General features: G+C 42.0%; 1 protein-coding gene across 6 annotated transcripts in view; it reads right to left on the reverse strand.

The window, feature by feature from the left end:
• ARID1B (AT-rich interaction domain 1B) overlaps positions 1-21,113 on the reverse strand; it is a 327,483-nt gene that overhangs the window by 220,426 nt on the left and 85,944 nt on the right. For all 6 annotated transcript variants that reach the window (XM_083829046.1, XM_083829044.1, XM_083829042.1 and 3 more), the window contains exon 4: positions 5,031-5,141. In XM_083829046.1, coding sequence (XP_083685172.1) covers positions 5,031-5,141 — 111 coding nt within the window. The remainder of the gene's footprint in view (positions 1-5,030; positions 5,142-21,113) is intronic.

A 21,113-nucleotide genomic window follows, 5' to 3' on the forward strand; every position in this document is an offset into this window, starting at 1 on the left:
TATTCCAGGCTTAAACAAAGTTCAGTGGGGCATCAAACTGCCTCAGTTTTAAATTACAGTCTGTACTTTAAAATAGAATGCATGCACCACATGTTCCTGAAGCTAGAGGGTGGGAGTGTTATTCACTGAAAATTGAAGGCTTGTTGAGTCAATAATCTTCTTTCACAGAGTAACAATTTTCAGCTAAAATTTCTTGACCCAAACAAAGGAAAACAAGATCATTCAGTTATTTTACAACACTGCAGAAAAAGAAAGGAAAGCGGGAAAGAGGCACACCAGTCTTATCCTACTTGGTGTAAAAACAATGGAGAATTTAATTCACAAGTATTACATGTGTTTCCTTCTTGTTCATGGTTTAACATACTGCCAGTTATTTTCAGATGGAGACACAAATAGCACAGAACTACAGGACACAACTGCTACCACTGTTCTATCAACTGCACACTGCTTTTACCTCCTGTGAGTTACCAGGGATCCATTTACAGATTTTCCCCCTCTTTCTTCTTAAACCAGAAACAACATCCTGGATTTTAAAGTATCACTTAAATTTGAATCGAGTTTTCTACTTTTGCTTACCTGCTTACCTTGACATGGTCTGCAAAGTAAGACTGTTGCTGTACCATCTCTCTTTTTATGATGATTTCTCCTTACCAGAGGGGCTACAGTGGTAATTAATGTTTACATTATGGTAGTGCCCACACCCTCCACCATGATTAGGGCTTACTGAACTAAGCTCTGTATAAATGTCACCAGAGTCCTTCATCCCAGCAGTTTAACCTCCGAGAAAAGAAGAGGCATCTCCTACCAACTCTTAACTACAGTTACTCTAATTATACTGGAATCTCTTTTCCTGGTCTATAAAGACTTCAGCCACCAATGGCACTTGTTCAGGGAGAACTCTTCTTGATGGAGACGATTTTCCAAGCTACTTCATATTCTGGACATTAGACAGGGAGTGTGGATTCCCAAACCTTTCCATGCATTTCCACGTATATGAACAGCATGCTAGCTGTTGCTTTGTTTCACATAAAGATTGCTCTGCCTCCATGAAAAGACCCAGTGAAAATGTGATATCAGAATTAACGTGTGAGCACCGACATCTAAGTGACCTAGGAAAGCACCAGTTCCCTCCACTCCAGATACAGCCTTCCACCTTCAACACAGCATGACCTCCAGTAAGCATGATACAACGCCCAAGCTAGCTGACAAGACCGAGGCCGTGATTTCGCTACAGCTTACTCTGACCGAGCCGTCTTCTGCCTGTTTAGAGCCCTGTGACTGCTGTGGGGCAGGACTAAGAGCACTGTTTTGCCACCACATCTCAGCCGACAGGATGACAGCATCTCAAACCCCTCCAGCAAGACCACACAGTCCTTTAGGATGTGGCTAAAACCAAAGCTGTTGCAGTCCCACTCTCCCACCGTACCTATACATTCCCATCTCCCCCTCCGCGGTACCAGGGATGCTCACACAATTACAGTGATTCAGCCAAAAACTAACCCAGAAATAAGATGGGTGATTATTTCTGAGCTGGGCCTGTTCCCGAGTCGCAGCAGTGAGGGCGGAGGAGGTGGTAGGGCGCAGCGGGCGCCCTGTGGGGCACACGGCAGGGCTGCAACCGCCCGGACTTACAGCAGCTCAAGAACCTCACCCACAGGTTGCAACAAGATGAAATCGGCAGAAACCCTGGTTTCAAAAGTCTGGCAGCCTTGGGTAGGCCGTTTGACCTCACACCCCCAAGAACCACGCTTGGTGCTGAGCACGAAAAGGACCTTATTAAAGCAAAGTAATGGCAAAAAAAATATGTCTATCTGAAACGGCTTTCATACTGATGCCAATAAAAAATTAAATTCACCCATGTTTTCCGCCCTTCGTTCTATCAGCACAATCCAACAAGAACATTTACAAAATTACTCATTAAAGGCAAAACAAAGTATTAGTCTTCACAGACACACACAGCCTATACTGACATAAGCTCCTTTACTGCAACAACAAATTTGCAGATATATCATTTGGAAGGTTTTTCCCGTAAGTCTGTTCTATCTTTGTCACAATAGCAGAAATGTGTATTTGGCTATTATCCCTTAAATCTCAGTAAATATATTCGGTAGTAGCTGTTCTCCAGACAATTGCATTCAGGCTTCTCCCCCTTTATTCCTCCACTCTAACTGGGAACAGTTTCTGTTTATTACTTCCTTTCCTTCACAGAGTACCTAACTCCCATGTTTTCTCAAAAGCCTGAGATTTCCTTCTAATTGTGACCCCAACAAAAGTGCTCGGAGCACTATTCTATGCAACTTTTCATTTGGGCTCTCAGTGACTCCACATGGTTAAAGACCTCCAGGTCAAACCTTTCAGATATCAGAGCATTTAGGAGAAGGAAAGCAAGCATTGTATAGAATCTGACAGGCCATTAGAAGTAGCTAATAAAGCCATATTTTGTTTGTAGCCATTTGCTACCAACCCACATTACAAATTTGTCCGCTTTGAACTTTATGGGAACATTCATGCCAGGACTTTTATATACAACGTGTGAAGGAAACGGAACAACTATTGAGCTGTTTAGCTGTGCTTACTGTGACACAAACCTGCTGAAAAAACTCTCCAAAAGGATGACACAAGTCAGCACTCAGTGCTGCAGAAAGTGGCCAGCTCCTCTTCAAATTCATCAAAGGGAAACTCTTTTTTCAAAGCCACATCAGAGAACACCATTCAGCATTTAGTGTTACATCTCTTTTGTTGTTTTTAAACATTCGTATAAGCTCACTATGTAGCTGCTGTGACTTTACACAATGCCCTTAAGAAATAAAAAGATAACGGGCAAATTGTATAAATATCAGAATACCATGAAACAAAACATTACCAAATTTTATTAAAAGCTTAACACCACTATCATTTCAAGCTTCAATATACAAAGATGACTTACTGACTACCCTCAAGAACAGCATTATCTTGAAAGCAAGTTTAAGAAGCCACATTTCGCATTCCAAACTGACACTATAGCTAGGAATGAACTAAATGAGGAATAGTGATCACAGGCTTTCATAAGCAGCTGAAAACTGAATACAGACCCCTTGCTCAAGGGGAGAAAAAAATACTTATATGGTCAAGCTATCCTCGCTCCCAACAGAATTACATTAAAGTCTTCATCGTGCTCACCATATTATGCATGTATGGACTATTCCTAATTTCTAAGGCATTTTCCTGGGAAGTAAGGAAGTTTGCTCACATTACTAAAAAACAGTGTCACCGTATGTGAAGGGTTGCAACTGTATTTAGATTTGGAACAAAAACAAACCACAAAATGGTAATACCGCTCATCCCCGTCCGAACAGCAAGGTTTTTCAGTATATAAGTGATCTATGGATTAAAGCTTTTCAGTAGTGAAGTGCTTGAATAACAGCATTTAGGACAAACCTACAGTTTAAGCTACATGGCCAAAATGGTTAACATTCACTGTTAATACCACACCAGCTTACTCATACCTAGAATAATAATGAGCTACTAAATATACCAAACACTTAGGGACACAGATAATACCCAACAGTCTGCTTAGATATCATGATGATGGAGGTAGGACAGAGTATGGATTAAAAGTAGGACAATTGTTTAAGAAAAAGCACAGGCAAATTAGAACATTAGCTGATAAATAACTATTTCTATCTATCCTTATAAACACTGTTCATGAAAAACTGAGGTAAAAAGTCCTTTTTAATATTATTCCTTTTAAAGCAGTTAGTTGTTGCCAGAACAGTTCCATGTCCAATAACTACTATTTTTAAAGTAATTGCTACTGTTCACTTTTGAGACCTGTTCAGAGAAATTAGTCTTAAAAAAAGGCTTCCCTGAAAAACGGTCAAAATTAATACTAGTTCAAAGCAAACGGATAGCTCTTCTCACACCAGTTTTCATAGCTTCTCCTGAAGCATACATGTTTTAACATCATGTAAAGAAAGAATTTGTGGCGTATGTACTCTCCTAGGTGCCAAAGAGATAAACATCTTCATGGCATTTTAAAGTTATTATCCTATTCTTAAGGGTTGACAATAGTGCCATGTGTCAGAGGTAAAATATACAACAGTCTACCAGATTTCACACATACATTCAGTGTCTCGATAAGGTAAACTCCAGAGGAATCCCTGTGCTAACTGGAAATGAATACACACTCAGTGAACCAGGGGAAACATCCTATAGGTTTGCCATACATTATTCTGAGCCAGAGGTCATGTAATTTATGAACAGTTTTCATCTTTCAAGCTGACCGTATTCTGGTTGGTTGAAATTCATGCTGTTTTACTACCAAAAAACAAGAAAATCCCCAAAACAACAGCAGCATACAGAAACAAGTCCAAAGAGTACTTTGTCCATTACAGTGAAATAAGACCTTCAACAACGCAAGTAGCCGCAGTGTCTTTGCGAAGTGTATTAATGTGTGCTGTTTCCCCCACAGCAGAATGCACAGAGCTCAGAAAACTAAGAAAGGTTAGTCCAAAATAATCTTCCAGCCAAACAATCAACCTAGCCAAAGTATCATTACCATTCCCTCTTCTGCACTTCTGACTGTAGTAATAGACCGTAGCAGAATTAACATGTCAAACTCGTTATTTATGCTCAGGGTTTGGAACAAATAACTCATGGCGGCAGTGTTCTAAATCAAAATACACTGAAATCCTTAGAAAAGGGCACAGAAAAAAGCCTCTTTCTCACCAGATTGTTTTGTGCAAGTACAGAATTCCTGAAGACAAATATCAATCCATTTCCTCTATGCAAATACATGTGCACGAACATAAAATGTGGATGTACAGGGATATTTTGGACCAGTAAAACCCTAAGCTAAGTCCACTCATACACAGGCTGTCTGTTCTCCCCCCCACCTTTTTTTTTTTTTTAATAATAATAATTCCGATCAACTTTGTTTATTATTGCTCTTTTCAGTACTTCTCATCCACTTATTCTAGGTGCAATGAGGTCCTACATAAAGTGCTTTCACTTAAAGATATTGTACGGTAACAGAAACATTAGTTTCTTACTGGTAAGCTCGATGGTCTTTCTTGCTGGATTAGATTCAAGTCTTCATGGTTAGGCTTTCCTGGGGCCATAGGGGGTTGAGATCTGGTTCCATAGCCTTCCTGAGACATGTCCTGCAAAAACAGTTGCAACAGAGTTATTAACCTGATTCAGTAATTACAATTAAATGCACATCACAGAAGGGTGAAAATACAACAGCTGAGCACTCATTTTTTATTTTTTAATCACAAGTTTTCACTAGTCACATCTTCCTGATGGAAGTACCAAGCCCACACAGGTCCCACTACGGCTGGCACGGTTCGTGAAGAAATCCCTGCAGCAGGCAGACGTGCCAAGGGGTGGCAGGGAATCAGACCACTGCAACATGGGGCAACGCACACAGACAAGCCTGCTAAATTAATGGCCCCCTTCCACCCTAAGAGAAGCAAGCACTAAGTGGTCAAAACGTTCATCCTACTCTTTGATGAAATACTGAGCCAGGTGGAAGGACTGGACTTGAAAATTAGATTGTAACCATGCTGTGTAATCAGATGCCTGTAGCAACCCTGGATTTACCATCAGTACTACTGACTTTCAAAAGCTGCCTGTCAAAGGGCGGCAGAGACGACAGTCGCGTTGCATCCGAGTGCTTCGGAGGCAAGTGTATTTGACCAAAAGCAGCTCCACAGCCCGCACCAGCAACTTGGGGATTTTCCTCCCGGTGCAAGCCCAAGCAGTGTTAGGTAACGGCCTGGCACACAACCCACTGCCAAGGGGCTGGGGGGCCACCGAAGAACCCTCTCCCACCCCACAAACTTACTCGACGTGCAAGATACTTGCCCATTGCAAAGCCTTAGGTTCAGGCTCCGCTGTAGCTGCTATACTTCACATTAGCTGCTCCTGCACTAACTTCTTCAAGGAAAACAAAGTGCAAAACCTACTTCAGCATGGGTAACTGGCAAGGAAAGTTGAAGAACCAGTTCCCGACTGTTAGAAAAAGATATCACTCCTTACTGTTTTTTCTTTATTGTTTTTAAATCATTCGATTCTCTTCTCCCCCTCCCCGCACACCGGCGGTGCAATTTGCTCAGGCCGTCCTCTCACGGCCTCAGCTTCGGTCAGCGCCTGCGAGCGGCCAGGCGGGGGGCACGGGGAGGGACATGGAAGTGTCCCTGTCACCCCCTCCCCCACCCGCACCGTGAAGACTCCATTGCTGCTGCTGGCAGAGTGCTGCTCTTGCAGTCCGGTGTCCCTATCGGTGCAAGTTACTGCTCGTACACAGGCTGCGCAGGCCAGCCGGCCTGCAGAGCAGGAAAGCTTTCTGCCTCAGTTTGAGCCCTGCTCCTGACAGGGAGAAACTTGTTAATGATAGCACCGTTTCCGTCCGGCTCCTTCCATCGCTTTGGGCTCTCCTGAGTTACTTCAGGGGGTGCCGAAAACTCAGCGAGGCTCAAAACAAAACCCGGCGGAGCTGAGAGGATGTAAACCCAACGACGAACGATCCGGTCTGCGAGCCTGTGCCAAGCGAAATCAAGCAGCACTTAAAAGGCCAGCACTTCAATGTGGTTACCAGCAGAGGGTAACAATTAGGCTTAGGGGTGACAAAGGCTGCTGGCTGAATGATGATTATCCCCGGTGACCCCCCGCGCGCCCCCCGCCCAGATCTCCACTTGTCACACAGCTCTCCTGCTGCGCGCACCAGCAGGTTCCTGTGGATTAGCAGCGAGGTTTAAAACCAACAAACGGCACAAGGCCGCCATTCAGCAGCCTTCACCCTGCCACAAAGGAGGAGAAAGGTGCAGGACAGCTTCACAATGGGCAAACAAATGAGCAAACCTCTGCTTTCCCCTTTATTTCACAACACACGCGCACTCGCGCGCACGCACACGCCGGTTGTCCCTGCACAGACATCTGCAACAAACCCTGCCACCTGAGGTCTGCGCTTCCAGCTCGCCCTTCTGCTCGCTCCCCTAGTTCTTTACAAACATGCAAAGTACAAAAAAAGAACCGCTTGTTAAATCACCAACCGAAACAAAAGAAAAAAAAAACCACCAGGAGTGGTGAAAAAAGGATAAAGGGAGTATTCCACTTAGGAGACATCATTCTAGAAATACAATTATTTCATTTTCCATACAGACACTACAGGCGTAGGACTTTTTTTTTTCCTGTGAAGCAAAACATGTTTTGTACATTGAGAAGTCAAGAGCTATTATTCCTGACAAAGTACCAAGCACGGGTTTTCCCACATTTGCAAGATTTTACTTGAAACCTCACTTCCTACCGAAGCTTCCAGGGGAGGGAAGGGAGAGAGCAGAGACACTGTGCTTTTCCCCGAGAAATACTGCATGTTGAATGGAATTTACTTTTACCTGGGTATTTGAAGACTATCTGTGGAGCATCTTTGCACATGCTGAGTGCACATAAAAGAAGCTGGACACGGCAGCCTTTGTCTTTTTAAATGCGTAACGTTCACAGTGCCTCCCCTTCTGACTGCTGAAAAACCAAATCTATTTGCTCAATTCTCTATTAGGTTTGGAAACAAATACTGCAGACATCTGTGTTTGTTATGATGGGGATACCTGTGCACTCCAAGTAGGGCTGAAATCACATCCCATTTCCCTATATTCACTATAAAGCCATTAGATACTTTGATGACTGGAAACTTGGAAAGTAGCTCTTGAGAAGTGAAAAATCGGTCTGCTCTCTAAGTTTCAGACACAGGAATCTCCCAGAAGAAATGTGCATGGGGCTATGTGAATAATTTTATGTGTTTATACATATGCAGTGTCCAATAAAAACAGTTCATTTATATAATAAACATAATGACGATTAAATAATAGCATGTTACACTAAGAGGTTGGCTTCAAAACCAAAACAGTGCTTAATATCATTCTCCCTGAAAAACGGAGAGAGAAAATCCCCACCGTCTTTCTTCAGTTTTTCTGTGTTTGAAAATTTTGTTAACATTCAGCATATTACAGACTAGATAAAAAGATTTTGAGAGATAAATAAGACATAAGTACAGAGGTATTAGGGTAAATTGTCCGTCACTGAAGAAATGCACGGAACTGGCAACACTCACTTCCAGTTATGAAAGGTCATTTTTCTTTCTAGCATCTAGGAATGGATTTGTCAGGGGGCGAAGAGGAAACATAAGGGGAAGGGGAACGTGTTGCCACATGTGCGCTATAGCCATGGCTGAGAAGTCCCTCATTGGTACCGAGGCTCAATCTTCTCCCAGGATCCCTGTGGTTTTGTTTTTCTTTTCCTTTGACTCCCAATATTTTATCCACCAATGATATCAGATTTCAGGGCAAAGCTTCTGATTTTTTCTAATGACTCACAGAAAAACCTTCCTCCCATAGAAGACAAGTATGTGTGTGACAGAGAAATCCAGGCTTTCATAAACAGAAGGCTACAAGTTTCCACTCAGAACTTCCCAACTTGGCACAAATCCAATCATATCATAGCTGTTACAGCACAAACTGTCAACAAAGTTGTAAAATAACTAAAAGCAGGGTTTCCCCCATCAGATTTTAGAAAAGACACTGGGAGAAATAATCAGCAAGTCATAAACATGTACCCCAAAATAGACGAAGTTCAGCCTGTTTTCGAAAAATATTTATACTCTGAAACAGGTAAACCAAAAAAGAAAAAAAATGAACATGCCTATGTGCATAATGCCTAAAACCTACAAAGTGGATAAGCTGTTCAGAAATCAGTCCATGTACAACTATTATATTTGGGCAGTAACAATCAATTGCTCATCACCCATAGAGCCAGTTATTCACCTCCTGCTCATGTGCTTTCTTACCTTGGGCTGCTAACTGGGGTATATGGAGCTCGTGACTTGTGTACTCTTAGGAGTATGGAAGGAAACGGATGGGTATTTTCTTAGCTTTTGTTCTCTAACACTATATTCATTTTACTAACTTTCTGAGTCTCTAATTCTGATGTGGGGTGTCACAGGTTTTGAGGAAAAAAAAAAAAAGGCCTATGTAATGGCCTGCAGGGAAGTCAAAAGCTCCTTGCTCCTGCCTCTCCCATTCTTGGCACTGGGCACCACCACCACCACCTTCCTGTGTTGGGTCCTTACAGGACCGCTTTGTGAAACGGTGCAACTTAAAGCTTGCAAGAAGACTAACCCCCTGCCTCCCAGCTTTGTTTTCTGAGCAGGAATGGCCCCTGGAAGGGTTGGGTGAGAGGAAGAGGTGAAGGAGCCATGAGTCTGGCTCCACCAACCACCAAATTGTAGCCCAGGTCAACAGCACGGCAACCCTTCTGGAGCAGGCCACAGATAGGCAACCTTCTCCTTTGTAATGTGCAATGCTAATAATATAATTAGTGTCATGCTTTCATTCCCTAGCTGGGCCTAGTTTAAAACAAGAATTCTGTCCACATTTTTGTTTCCTATGCAAAACTGAATGAATATAGTGCCGATAATGCTCAAAACCGTGTAGATGGAATGCACACTTGTTTTAAGTTCTGCTAAAGAAATTAGGATCTAATTATGGAGCAGTTTAAATTATTCTTAATGGAAAATGAAAGCATAGGGAAATTATTAATTTTTGGGGAAACCACATTTAAAGAACGGCTGGGTGAGAAATATCATTCAGGCTTCATCCACTTCTACTGCAGTAAATTTCAGAGGGATAACATGACCACCCAGGAAGATAAGTACCACGACGGTTAAGTAGAAGCAAAATAATTTATGGAAAATAATATACTACTTTTCAATTTGAAGAACTCATTAAAAACTATTTTAGCTTGTGTCCTTGATTCATTTGGTTGATCTACAAAAGACTTCAAGTGTGAGAGCGCTGAATTCTACAGCAATGTGACAACAGCAAAATTGAAAGCAAATGTTCATTTTTCCCCCCACATCACTTGAGAATGGAGGTCAGGACCCAGTATAAAAGCCAGAAGAAGCATACAGCCCTGCTATACAAAATTATTTTCCTCATCTCTGAAGGGACACTATGGAAGAGGAAAGAGGCAAGTCATATCTCATTGGACACAGAAAGACATTCCTTCTTATCACTTACCAAAGTAACCGTTTGTGCTGTGATGGTAAATACCCACCAAAACATTTCTCCTCCCTTCCACCTTCTGATGCAAAAAGCTGCAATAAAAAAAATTCCGTACCTGAACAGTGGCATGTCTCCCTCCACACGGCCAACTTCTAGCCCAGCCATGATCCCTGAAACATTACCTCCTAAGTCGTACACTCCGACAGCACAAAGCACCAAAGCACAGCCAACCTGCTGGAGCTATATTGCAGGTAAGGCTGTACTCAGAAAAAAAGTGTTATGCCCAAGGGCACAAGCAACACCGAGGCTCACGCAAGCAGGCAACAGAATGCAAACCTGTGGGGAATGGTCCACTAAGGACAAAAGAGCAGAGGGGTTTGCCCGAATCTCAGGCAGATGGTCTGCATAGGTCCCACAGGGTGTAGATGCTGGGTCAGGAAGAAATGCATATATATGTCTTGAACTTTGACCTTTACGAATCAGAAAGGGGGGGGAGGGAGGTGGGGGGGGGAGGAAGGCAAAAACAAACAAAGCTTTAAAGAAAAGGAAACTTGTATCTTGCAGCTGTGCAAGGTACTGTGCAAGCACTGTGCACAAGCCAGCGAGCAAGTCTCTTAAGTGCAGAGACAGAACAGGTGATGGCAGGAAAAAAAGGATTTGGTAGGTCCCATGCCAACAAAACCACTTTAGGTTGATTACCAGTGCAGTCCAGTAATCCCCTTCAGCGTGATAGTCTATGTTTAGGTGATGAAGTAAATAAACCCTTCTCATAATCAGAATATGTAGATCTCAGCCCGCTACCACCACCTGAACAGAGACAAAGAGAGCAGCTGTCCTGAGGTACAGCAAGCACCTGGAGAAACTTGGAAAAGCTGCAGTTTCGATGTCTCAGGCATAGAGCAGTCACCATCAGTAAGACATCTGATCTTCAGTGTAATTAATGCCGCCCCTTCCAAGATATCTGCAGTTTCATTCAAAACAGTTGTGCTTCCTAGATTTCTTTTTTTTAAGCTAATCCACATACGTCTACAACAACGGGAACACCATTCTGTCCCTTCATGATCCCCCCTTATCACAAATTGATAAGCGAGTTAAGTCTCAAGGCACAGGAGAGAGAAGAAAAAAACTGTACTTGTAGCAGCCAGAAGTTGGTGCAAATTATAATTATCTCAGCCTCAATCACGTATTTGCTTACATATGTCCATAAGCCATCTAAACACTCAGGAAGTCATTAGAAACTCAGGCTACCAAACTATGGAAAGTTTTCCCCAGCAGAATACACTGAAAGCACATTAAACGCAGACAGGGTCAAAAAAAGTCTCCCACATCTGAGGAAGAACATTATTTGTTTGGACAGGGTAGCTTCCAGTCACATATCAGGTAATCTGAAACAGCTAACAAGAAAGATGGGTCCCTCTTCCTAAACACTCTAGTCCATTTTTACATATGTCTTGCCTGTATGGCCTCCAGGAGCCGCGTTAAGCTAATGATGCAGGAAGAGCTCAAAGATGAAACCCTTCTCTGAAGCCCTTATCTTGCTATTCTCCTTCCCCCACTATTGCATTCCACGGATCACAGAGCATATCAGTAGTGGATTTAATCAGAGACAAGGCATTTCTTCTAGTTTTATTCTCTCGTAACATTCCGCATGAAAAAAAAATGTGCAAGTTTGGTGTTTGTATTAAAATGTGACTGTTTAACATTTCACAGCCTGATAAATGGCTGTCAATTCTTAATTTACAGGCCAAAAAAAAGGTACAGCTTCTTTGTTCTGCAGACATGATGTTCAAGTATGAATGAGGAGATGAGAGAAAACCTGAAGATGCAATCTGAGAACTATAAATATAACTTGGAAGTAAGAGGTAAAGCAAGCCTTTTATTTCCATGAATTTCCCCATGTTTAGAGAGCCTTTTGGACTTTTCCTAAAAAACCCTACGAGGCTGGGCAGTCCAACCACGCTTTCATTTTCTACACCCAGTATTTCCTTTCCCTGCCCATCCTTTAACTGACAGAGCTATATTTAAAAGAAAAACAAACAGAGAAAAAGAGCGTTGGCAGTTGGTTGGTTGTTGTTTTTTTTTTTTTTAAAACTTTCTATTCTTTCTATTCATTTGGGACAAGCTACCACATTAATGCGATGACTTACAGATTTTGTGCCATCCGGTGTCCTGCCCTGCCAAACTACTCCTTCCTAACGCTCAGGGAGGGACGCGCTCTTCGGCAGGCCCGAGACGCCAAGCTGGGCCGAGACCCCCGGACGGAGCTGGAAGCGACAGGAGGCCGGAGCGGGGCAGGATTTGAAGCCTGCCCTTTCCTCAGAGGCGGCGCTGAGCCGGGGGGCCGCGTGCCCCAGAGGGCAGGATTCGGCCCCAGACGCCCGCCGCGGCGGAGGCGGCTCTCGGAGCATACGGCTGGCTGGCAGAAACGAGGTCAGGGACTGCCCGCAGCTTACAGCGGGGCTGGGGCCCTGCCGCCAGCTTACGGAATAAAGAGAAAAGCTGCTCCCCGAGCAGCTGCTACCTCCGGGCCAACCCAGCGAGGTACCCGAGGAGGAGACTTCCGCACTCGAGGCTGGGAAATATTTCTGCAGCGTTTTCTTTGGGGCACGGCAGCGTGAGCCAGGACTTCACCCGAAGGCTCAGGAAAACCTGCGACTCCGTAAGGAAGGGCTGCACACAAAACATCACTGCGGTCACACAAAAACTGAGTGGTGAGGGGGCTTTGTTTGCTTTTGTTTTCTCTCTTTTATTTTTTCCCCCTAAATATAAAGCTCATTATGTGATAGACAACACCTACATCACAGTCCAGTGCAATCCGTTATGTCATTCCCTAATACTCCACCACAGAGTCTCTTATAAGAAATGACCAACATGAGGCTTACCCACTACTCATCAACGGGAGAATCGCAAGGGAAGGAAGTGAAATTCAGATGCGGAAAAGCCTGCAAGAACCCTGGTGAAGAGGGTTTTCTCAGCTGGACTCTGCCATCTGAGTTAACTTAAATTTTTGGAACGTGAGAGGGTTAGCGTGGGACATGTGGGGCTACTGGAGGTAGGGCATTAGCTGCATTCCTCTCCGCTCTTCCTCCGCAGTCCTTGAAGAAGGAGTGCCTGCAAAACAATTTTTAAACCCAGCCGCCACATGGAAAAATGTCTTAGTCCGAGGAGTGGAAAGAGAACAGTAATTTACAGAGGACAATAATTTACAGACATAAGCACCTAGCTGCAGGAGCAATCCAACAGACTGCACAATACGAAAGTTTAAACCAACAGAGGTGAACCATTTCTTTCATCTCTGAGGTAGAAAAGTCTTCACCACCATTGCCACAACCACAATTTTTTCAATAAAAAGTATTCCCAACTGGGCTGGCGTTGGGAGTGGCAGAGGACAGGGCTGTGGAGAACAAGCGATGAAAACTTAAACCTCAGCTGTGGCCAGACCACTGACCATTCTCTAACACATCCCTGAAAACAAACAAACAAACAAACCAGTGAGATTCGCTGAAAGTTGGTAAAGGAGTGCTAGGTAATAAAGGAAGAGGAAACCTTTTTTTTTTCTTCTTCTGAGGGTGAAAAGCAAGACCTTTGTGAATTCTGTAGGCAGACACCCAAAACCATAAAACCTTATACCTGTATTTCATTTTCTACCCCAAAACATGCATGTGGAACAGGGGTTGTAGATTAGATGGGTACTTGGCAATCAGGAAGAAGTCATAGGAAGAGGTGGAGAGAGAGGCTGTACTCTCTCATAGCTTGATTTACTGAGGGACAGCTCACAAAGACCAGCGGTTTTTCTCCTCTCTCCACCAAGCAGTTTTGTCAACACGTACAGATAGCTTGGTTTTGAAGCGGTATCTTATTCACCTTGATTTGCTGTTTCATTCTCTGGTGGTCACACCTGATCGCAACAACGAACAAACCCTCTAAGGTTTCAGCTGCGCATTCCAAATCCCGCTATGGTAGGACAGAAATGCAGTAAAGGGGAAGTACACGGAAGGATAATGAATATATATTAAATATATGCTGACCTATATTCAGATAATACATTGTCTTAACAACAAAATCCCAGTTCAGGATACAGAAAATAAAACTAAATATACATACAGCAAACATCTTTGATTACTAAAGAAAATATGAGCAGCAAAAAAAAACCCACAGTGGTAAATTTTATGCCAGGAGATATTAACAAACTTATTTTCCCCACCTCTGAGGAAAATAACGTGTTAATTTAAAGGCCATAAGAGAATATTGCTGCATTGCAACTGGCCATAAGGTGTAATTTACAAGACCACTAAAATCTGAAATATATACTGCTCACATACAAAAAAAAAAAAACCACATCCAGATCTATTAACATTTTTCAGACTTCACAATGTTATCACTTAATTCACTGTACAGTCCCATTCACATTTCAAAATTTTTCTTAGACCGGGATTTGTGCATTTATATTCTAGAACATTTGTGTGGACACATTTGTCTAAAAAGAGCCACCAGATTAATGGATCATAAAGTAAATGACTATTATGTGATCAGGTATCTTTTGAAAAACTTACTATTCTGCTTACTATTCTGTTTAACTTACCGCTACATTTCAAAGGTATAGATAAAATTATTTCTGGGATATTAATTTTGGTATCCATAACAGTAAAATAAAATCATCATTGGGTAATAAGGAGAGTGGTAAGGGGAACAACACTAGTTATGATTACTAATCTCCTAAAACAAAATAGTTTTTATCAGCCTGCATTCCAAGAGTTTTACTATCAAGTTAATTAATAGACTCCTACACTAATATCTAAATGCCAAGCAATTAATGGCACTGAACTATAAATGGCTTTGTCTTTGCTCTTGTAGGGTTATTTTATAAAGCAAATGCAATTCTATCACTTCAGTGATTTAATGCAGGCTTTGTGAGGTTAATATTCCCAAGCAGTTGCAGAATAAAGAACTGCTTTAATTAACCTTCTGTGATTTAAATACTGAAAGAAATCAGAATTTAGAAACTTTAAATAATAATGCCACTGTAACAACAATACTACTATTCTGTGGATCAAAGCCAAACCGCTAACTGATTTGAGAACTCTGAAAAACACATTGAAACATGTGCATTTTACTGTATTTGTAACCTTGAAAAAGACTTTTCTCTAGACATAACACTCTACATCCATGATAGATTTTCATGTTTTTTTTTTTGTAGTTAAGGTTAAAAAAGTTTCCTTTCAGAACTATTTACTTATAAATACCGAATTTTTTAGTTTATAAAAAAATATTTAAGTACAGCATCCCCATCTTTTGCGCTTCAATGCTTTGCAGGGATTTTTCCTACTGTCCACTATGCCTGCAAGCTGGTTGCGTGTAAACAACTGGCTGCTTACCAAAAAGGAGCAAACAGGAGTTAAGACCTCCCCTTTTCCCCCCAGACTAGATTTTCTCTCTTTCCATTTAGCAAAGAAGAGGCTCATATTGCCAGTCTTTCTTTATAATACTGAGGGCTAACTTCATTTCAGTACATGGAAAAAAAAAAAAAAAAGCTCATCAGGACTAGGGCCTTTCTTCCATGCTCATCTTACAATCCCAAGAGCTGTGATATGTGCTTACCAGGTTCAGAATGATACAAAATAGGGAATTAAAATTAAAAGCCAGCAGGGTCCAGGCTGCCATGAACTCCACTGCCAAGCGGGTGTGCAGTGTGCTCTGGCCGAGCTCCTCCGAGCAGCCCGCTCACCCTCACCAAGCCCCACTGGCAGCAGATGCTTGGAGAGGTGGACTAACTGCTTTTGTGGGAGAAGAAAGCAGACCTTCACATCCCTCCCTCAAACTGCAGGTGGAAAAGCCCGCTTTCAGCAGAAAATCACTAGTAGGTGAACACGGTAAAAGAATTAAGTGAATGGAAAAATGTCTCCTAACTACAGCTGGGGATCTTTAAACTGCGGTGACAGAATTGTTAGACAATGTAGAAGCGAACACACACATACTTTCATCACGTATGGTACACGGGCTCTGCTTTTGGAAGATTATCAAACAGAGGTATAAACAACTTTGGTACACTTTATACATAAGCAGTAGCACCACTCAACAAGACAAAATATTTCTCATTTCCCAGGAATACCGTTTAACAAATCCAGGTTTACTACAGAGTTAGATGCATACAAAGGGCTATTACACATGCTAACGTTAAAGGTTTCAAACCCAATAGACTAGAGTTATTTTTTTTTTATCTTGCTTTACCTATCACCATGTCTGCAAACAATCACTTTAAAACAATAGGCCCAAGAAAGTCTTCCCAAACTCTGAATGCATGTTTTTGGGTTTGGTCAATGTGCCTTCAGCAAAAATAAGCCCACACTGGTGCGAGTGCTGCTTCACGGTACGCCCCCATTGTGTGTTCGTGCTCGGGTGTGAGTTCACAGGAAACGGTCCTTGCTTCTTCCGCCTGCACCTAATCCTTCCAGCCCCTTGACTTTGGAAGATGGCTCTCCAAGCCTGACGAGCTAGCATCTATTATAAATAGACATAAACCTCTGAGGATAAAAGAGAAGAGCTTGGCATTTCCTGGAATGATACAAACAACGCTGAACAAACAGAGCATTCCCCAAATGGTCCATAAGCAGCTATTCCCATTACTGGGACTTCTCCCAGCACAACAGGAGCCGTGGTTTCACTGAACTCCTGAGCTGATCAAGAAACCTCAGCCACAGAGATAAACAGTCATATGCTTAGCACTTTTTCGGTATTATGGCAGTATCGTGCTTATGAAATAAGACTTTCTAAAAGCTGAAACCTGACTAACTGGCAAAGAGTTCAATCAGTTAAGCATTCATTGAATCTACAGAGGTCCAAACCTCATTTGCCCCTCCTGAAAATGTTACACACTTAAAGGTTAAAAAAAATATATAAGTTAATTTTATGCACAAGTATGGTTCCTAAATATTTCCCCAGTTGTTTTGTGGTTTTGTTTGTTTTGTTTTTTTTTTTTAAATCTGCAGTGTTTACCATGGTAAGGTGACGACTTTCTTTCAGAGGTGCTGGCCATTGGTGAGATGTCTAGAAGCCGAGATTTAAGTCATGGTGTGAGAGTTTGAGAGCCAGTTGCTGAAAGACTGCTCTCCCACTCCTTCGTCCCCACAAATCTCTCCAAGCTTTATTACAGATGCAAAAAGTCAAGACTGCACCCTGGCTTTTGATATCCGATATCTCTGAAGTACGCTGACAACAAAGTGCTCAATGTACCAAAACGGATGCCTTTATAAAAAGAGGTTATACTGTTGTTTTTCCTTGACTCTTAACTCAGGTCCCACAGAAAGGAGGCTGGAAAAGCTGGCAGAAGAACCCAGCTATGTGTGAGAGTTTTCACCCCTCCACCTTCTTGTCAGAGATTTCCCTGCTCACTACATACAGGCAGCTCTGATTTGTAAAAGCCAACCAACAGGTACGCATCAGAAGCACGAGTTCTTAATGCTATGGATTTGGGGTTGAACGGCTCAAAGGAATCACTTCTTCCTTATTCCTCTTTACCTTGGAAAGAAAATAATTACCTCTGAAATGAAAATAAGGCCAGCATTTCAAAACACCATCTCTGTTGTGGAGACAATGGAAGCCATGAAGGATTTACGGTGCACAAGCAGTGGTGTCAGTCACTGTTGACGGCGACAAGCACCAATCTCTTCTGAACATTAAACTTGCTTATGAGTTCTCATATAACTGTAATAGCCAACTTTCACAAAGAATGCTTTCCTATATGGCTGGCAGCAAATGTCAGATTAACATGCAGGCGTGTTCCTTCCCAGATTTCCTGTGGTTCATAACACAACAAACATTAAGTGCAACCACTCGTCAGTGGTGGATGACTGCAAACGCAAGAGTTAAAAGGAGAGAAGGACAAACAATCCTTATTATAACTTTAAGCCTTGGGCAGCTACATGTTACTTGCAAGGCCCCATATATTCTGAAAGAAGTTTAAATTAAATTCTGCGGGAGTTAAGACTGAACTACAGTACTGTCGACGGCTAATTCTGTGCCAGTTTCTAATAAGAGAGTGGGGATTTTATTAAAAAGAATAATTGAGTTGAGGTATAAAGCTTTAATTTGGACTCACTGAGGATTATCTGTTACTTACTAATGAATTTGATATTTGCATGCAACACAACTATTCCTAACTTACAACAACAGCATTTTTATACTGTGTTACACCCCAAAACAGCTTGACAATGTTAATTAACATGCTGCTTATTACACTGTTAAAGGAACTTTAGCAGCTCACATGAAATTGCAAAACAAAACTTCATCCTCTTGGTACCAAAATCACTTCAGCAATTTGATGCATTTTGCCACAATACAGTTTGTTCTGTTTTCATGACAGCCATACAGCTTGGACATGAAAAGCAATTAATTAGTTTCACATTTTGTTCACATTTTCAAAGACTGTTTCAAGTGGGGTAATGTTGTATCTGTCCTACCTTGCACTGACTCAGTGCTAGAAACAGATGTCCACATGGGAACATGCCCACAACGCTCAGGCTGCCGACTGAGACTGGCTCAATCCGTCGCCGCCACTTCAGAAACAAACCTGAGATTTCTGGCTTTCAGTGACCCCCTGCACAGAACCAGATCCATTCCTTCCGGTTATTGCTGCGTAACGAACACCTTGTTAAAAATAACGGGAGACCTGAGCGACGCATGGACCCTCTTTGCCCGCTATGACCTTGGGGGCAGCATCCCATTGCTGATCCTCCTCCCCTGCGGCCGGGTCGCTGGGGCACAGGGACGTGGTGCCCTGCAGTCCTCAGCAGGAGAAGGCGGCCCCTGCCCCATTGTCCCATGCTGCTGGTGGCCCACAGAGCGCTGGGAATGCCTGCTGACCCCACAGGTATGTTGAGCTTTCTTCTGGAAAGCCACTGCAGCACCTTCCAGGTACAGCACACAATGCATTCCCCAGCCCCAGCTCGGCAGGCACCAAGGGACTGCGGACGGGGAAGATGGTGCTCCCCAACACCATTACCCAGCCCCAGGGCTTTGGCCAGCTTTTAAACAATTTTAATAAAACCCAATAGTGAGGGCACCTTGTCTACTTGCTTGTTTATAAAACATCTTATCCTTTTAAATAAAACCAGACTAGGGACTGAGCCTGAGTGACCTGTTTCGTTAAGGCTTTTTTTTTTTCTTATTTAAAAAAAAAAAAAAGTCATGGTAACCACAAAGGAATGGTCTAAAAATACATCCACACAGCCTTTTCGTGCACACTTAACCAGGAAGAGCAGTGCCCCAGAAAAGCGTGCACACCTGCTGCACCTCAAGGATCCGCCACGCTCTCCTCTGCTTTTAATCTCATGCCTGCCTGAGAGAGCAGGGATCAGCATAATCCCGCTCTATCCTGCAAGTTTACAAGCAGAAAGCTTCCAGGAATACTTCAAGCTAAAGATGACTTCAGGATAACAGTAACAGGTGTAGAATAAAATCACCATTTTTGTTTAAACAAGAGTGAGACCATAATTATTTTTCAGATCTACTTTATCTGTCAAAAGAGTGATACGGTCCCAACTCGTAAAATTACACATTAAATCTCAAAGGCACGATCCTCTCTTGATATGTACGAACACATGCTACATAAAACAAGAAAATATATAAACATGGCTGTTTAAAAGCCATTTGGAAAGCATAATAACCCAAAATATACATCACACTATCTTAACAAAATAATGTTTAATGATGACAGTTTAAGTTTGCAATTACATGACATTCTTGAGCAAAATATCACTTCTAGTTATGGCAAAAGATTTAAAACTGCAAAAACAACTGAAGCATTTATTCATTTATATGCCATTTCAAGATGAAAAACCCTGCCAAGGGCAACACTCTAGTAGTATAACACACATCTTTGTCTTTTTTCTTTTAAGGAGCAGTAAAGGTAAAAAAAAAAAAAAAAATAAAACAAGGAGATACCTACATCTACTGGCAATATCTAATGATCAATGAATCTGCTGCTACTGCAATAAATTTGCTTAAAACAAAGCTCTTCCTTTAATGGTTTTCATTTTTATTTTATTTTTTTAACACACACAGCAGGCTCCTGATTCAAAGAGGGGATGACTGATGCTGGCTTACAATATGGCTCTGTAGTAAACTATGCCAGTATTACTATCAAATCACCCCTTATGAAACTCCCTTCCTACCCACCAAGCAATCAATTTAACAAAGATCTAAACAGCTTACGGTTTACACATTCAAATAAATTCCGCTTTCCTTCTTCTCCTCTATGCTTATTTGAAGAACGGGAAATCACAAGTCACTGGAACAGACCCAGAAATTATTTTATCCATTTACTTTTATTGACAAGATTGCATATTGAATTCAAGTGAGTCAAGGAAAAGGAGCAACGGTTTCACACGTCCATGATACGTGAGAAATGAAGATGAGCACCAATTCCAAGGCACGACACTAGGAGTTACACCTGACTGCAGAAACTCACTCGCATTCTAACAGAGCAAAAATAAAACATCATCTGTATGAAATTTCCTATCAATTTTTGTTCACATAATAAAATACTCCATAAATCACACTACAGGATTTTATATAAAAGGAAACTGATGGCACAAAAAAGCCCATCATCTATCCAAAATAAACCCTACTTTCGGTTTGATAAACTCCAAAACAAATACACTGGACAAAGTAGGGAAAAGAAGGTATCTACTGAGCAGACCCCTTTCTCCAATCTGGCATCTCTCTTTTATCTGGAAGTAAAACCCGTTCAATTACACTCACATCACAAACAATGCAATCATGTAGATGGATTATTTACCCTAAAAACAACATGAAACTTCACCTCACAGCTGCTCCCCTGTCACAAGCGAGTTCAGCTTCCAGTCCATCAGGCACAGAATAGGATCCATGGATGCCCGCACAGACCACATTAGAAAAACTGATCAAATTCCACAGGACAAATTTATTTATATTTGGGAATCCTTTAATATCAGCTAAGACTTAAGAAAATACAATTCTGAAACTTTTAAAATCAGCTCAGTCAATCTATGTCAACGTATATAAGAAGCTTTGTCCAACTTGTGGGTTTTGGTGTTTTTT

This window comes from Anser anser, assembly GCF_964211835.1.
Source record: "Anser anser genome assembly, chromosome: 3".
Classification (NCBI taxonomy): Eukaryota; Metazoa; Chordata; class Aves; order Anseriformes; family Anatidae; genus Anser; species Anser anser.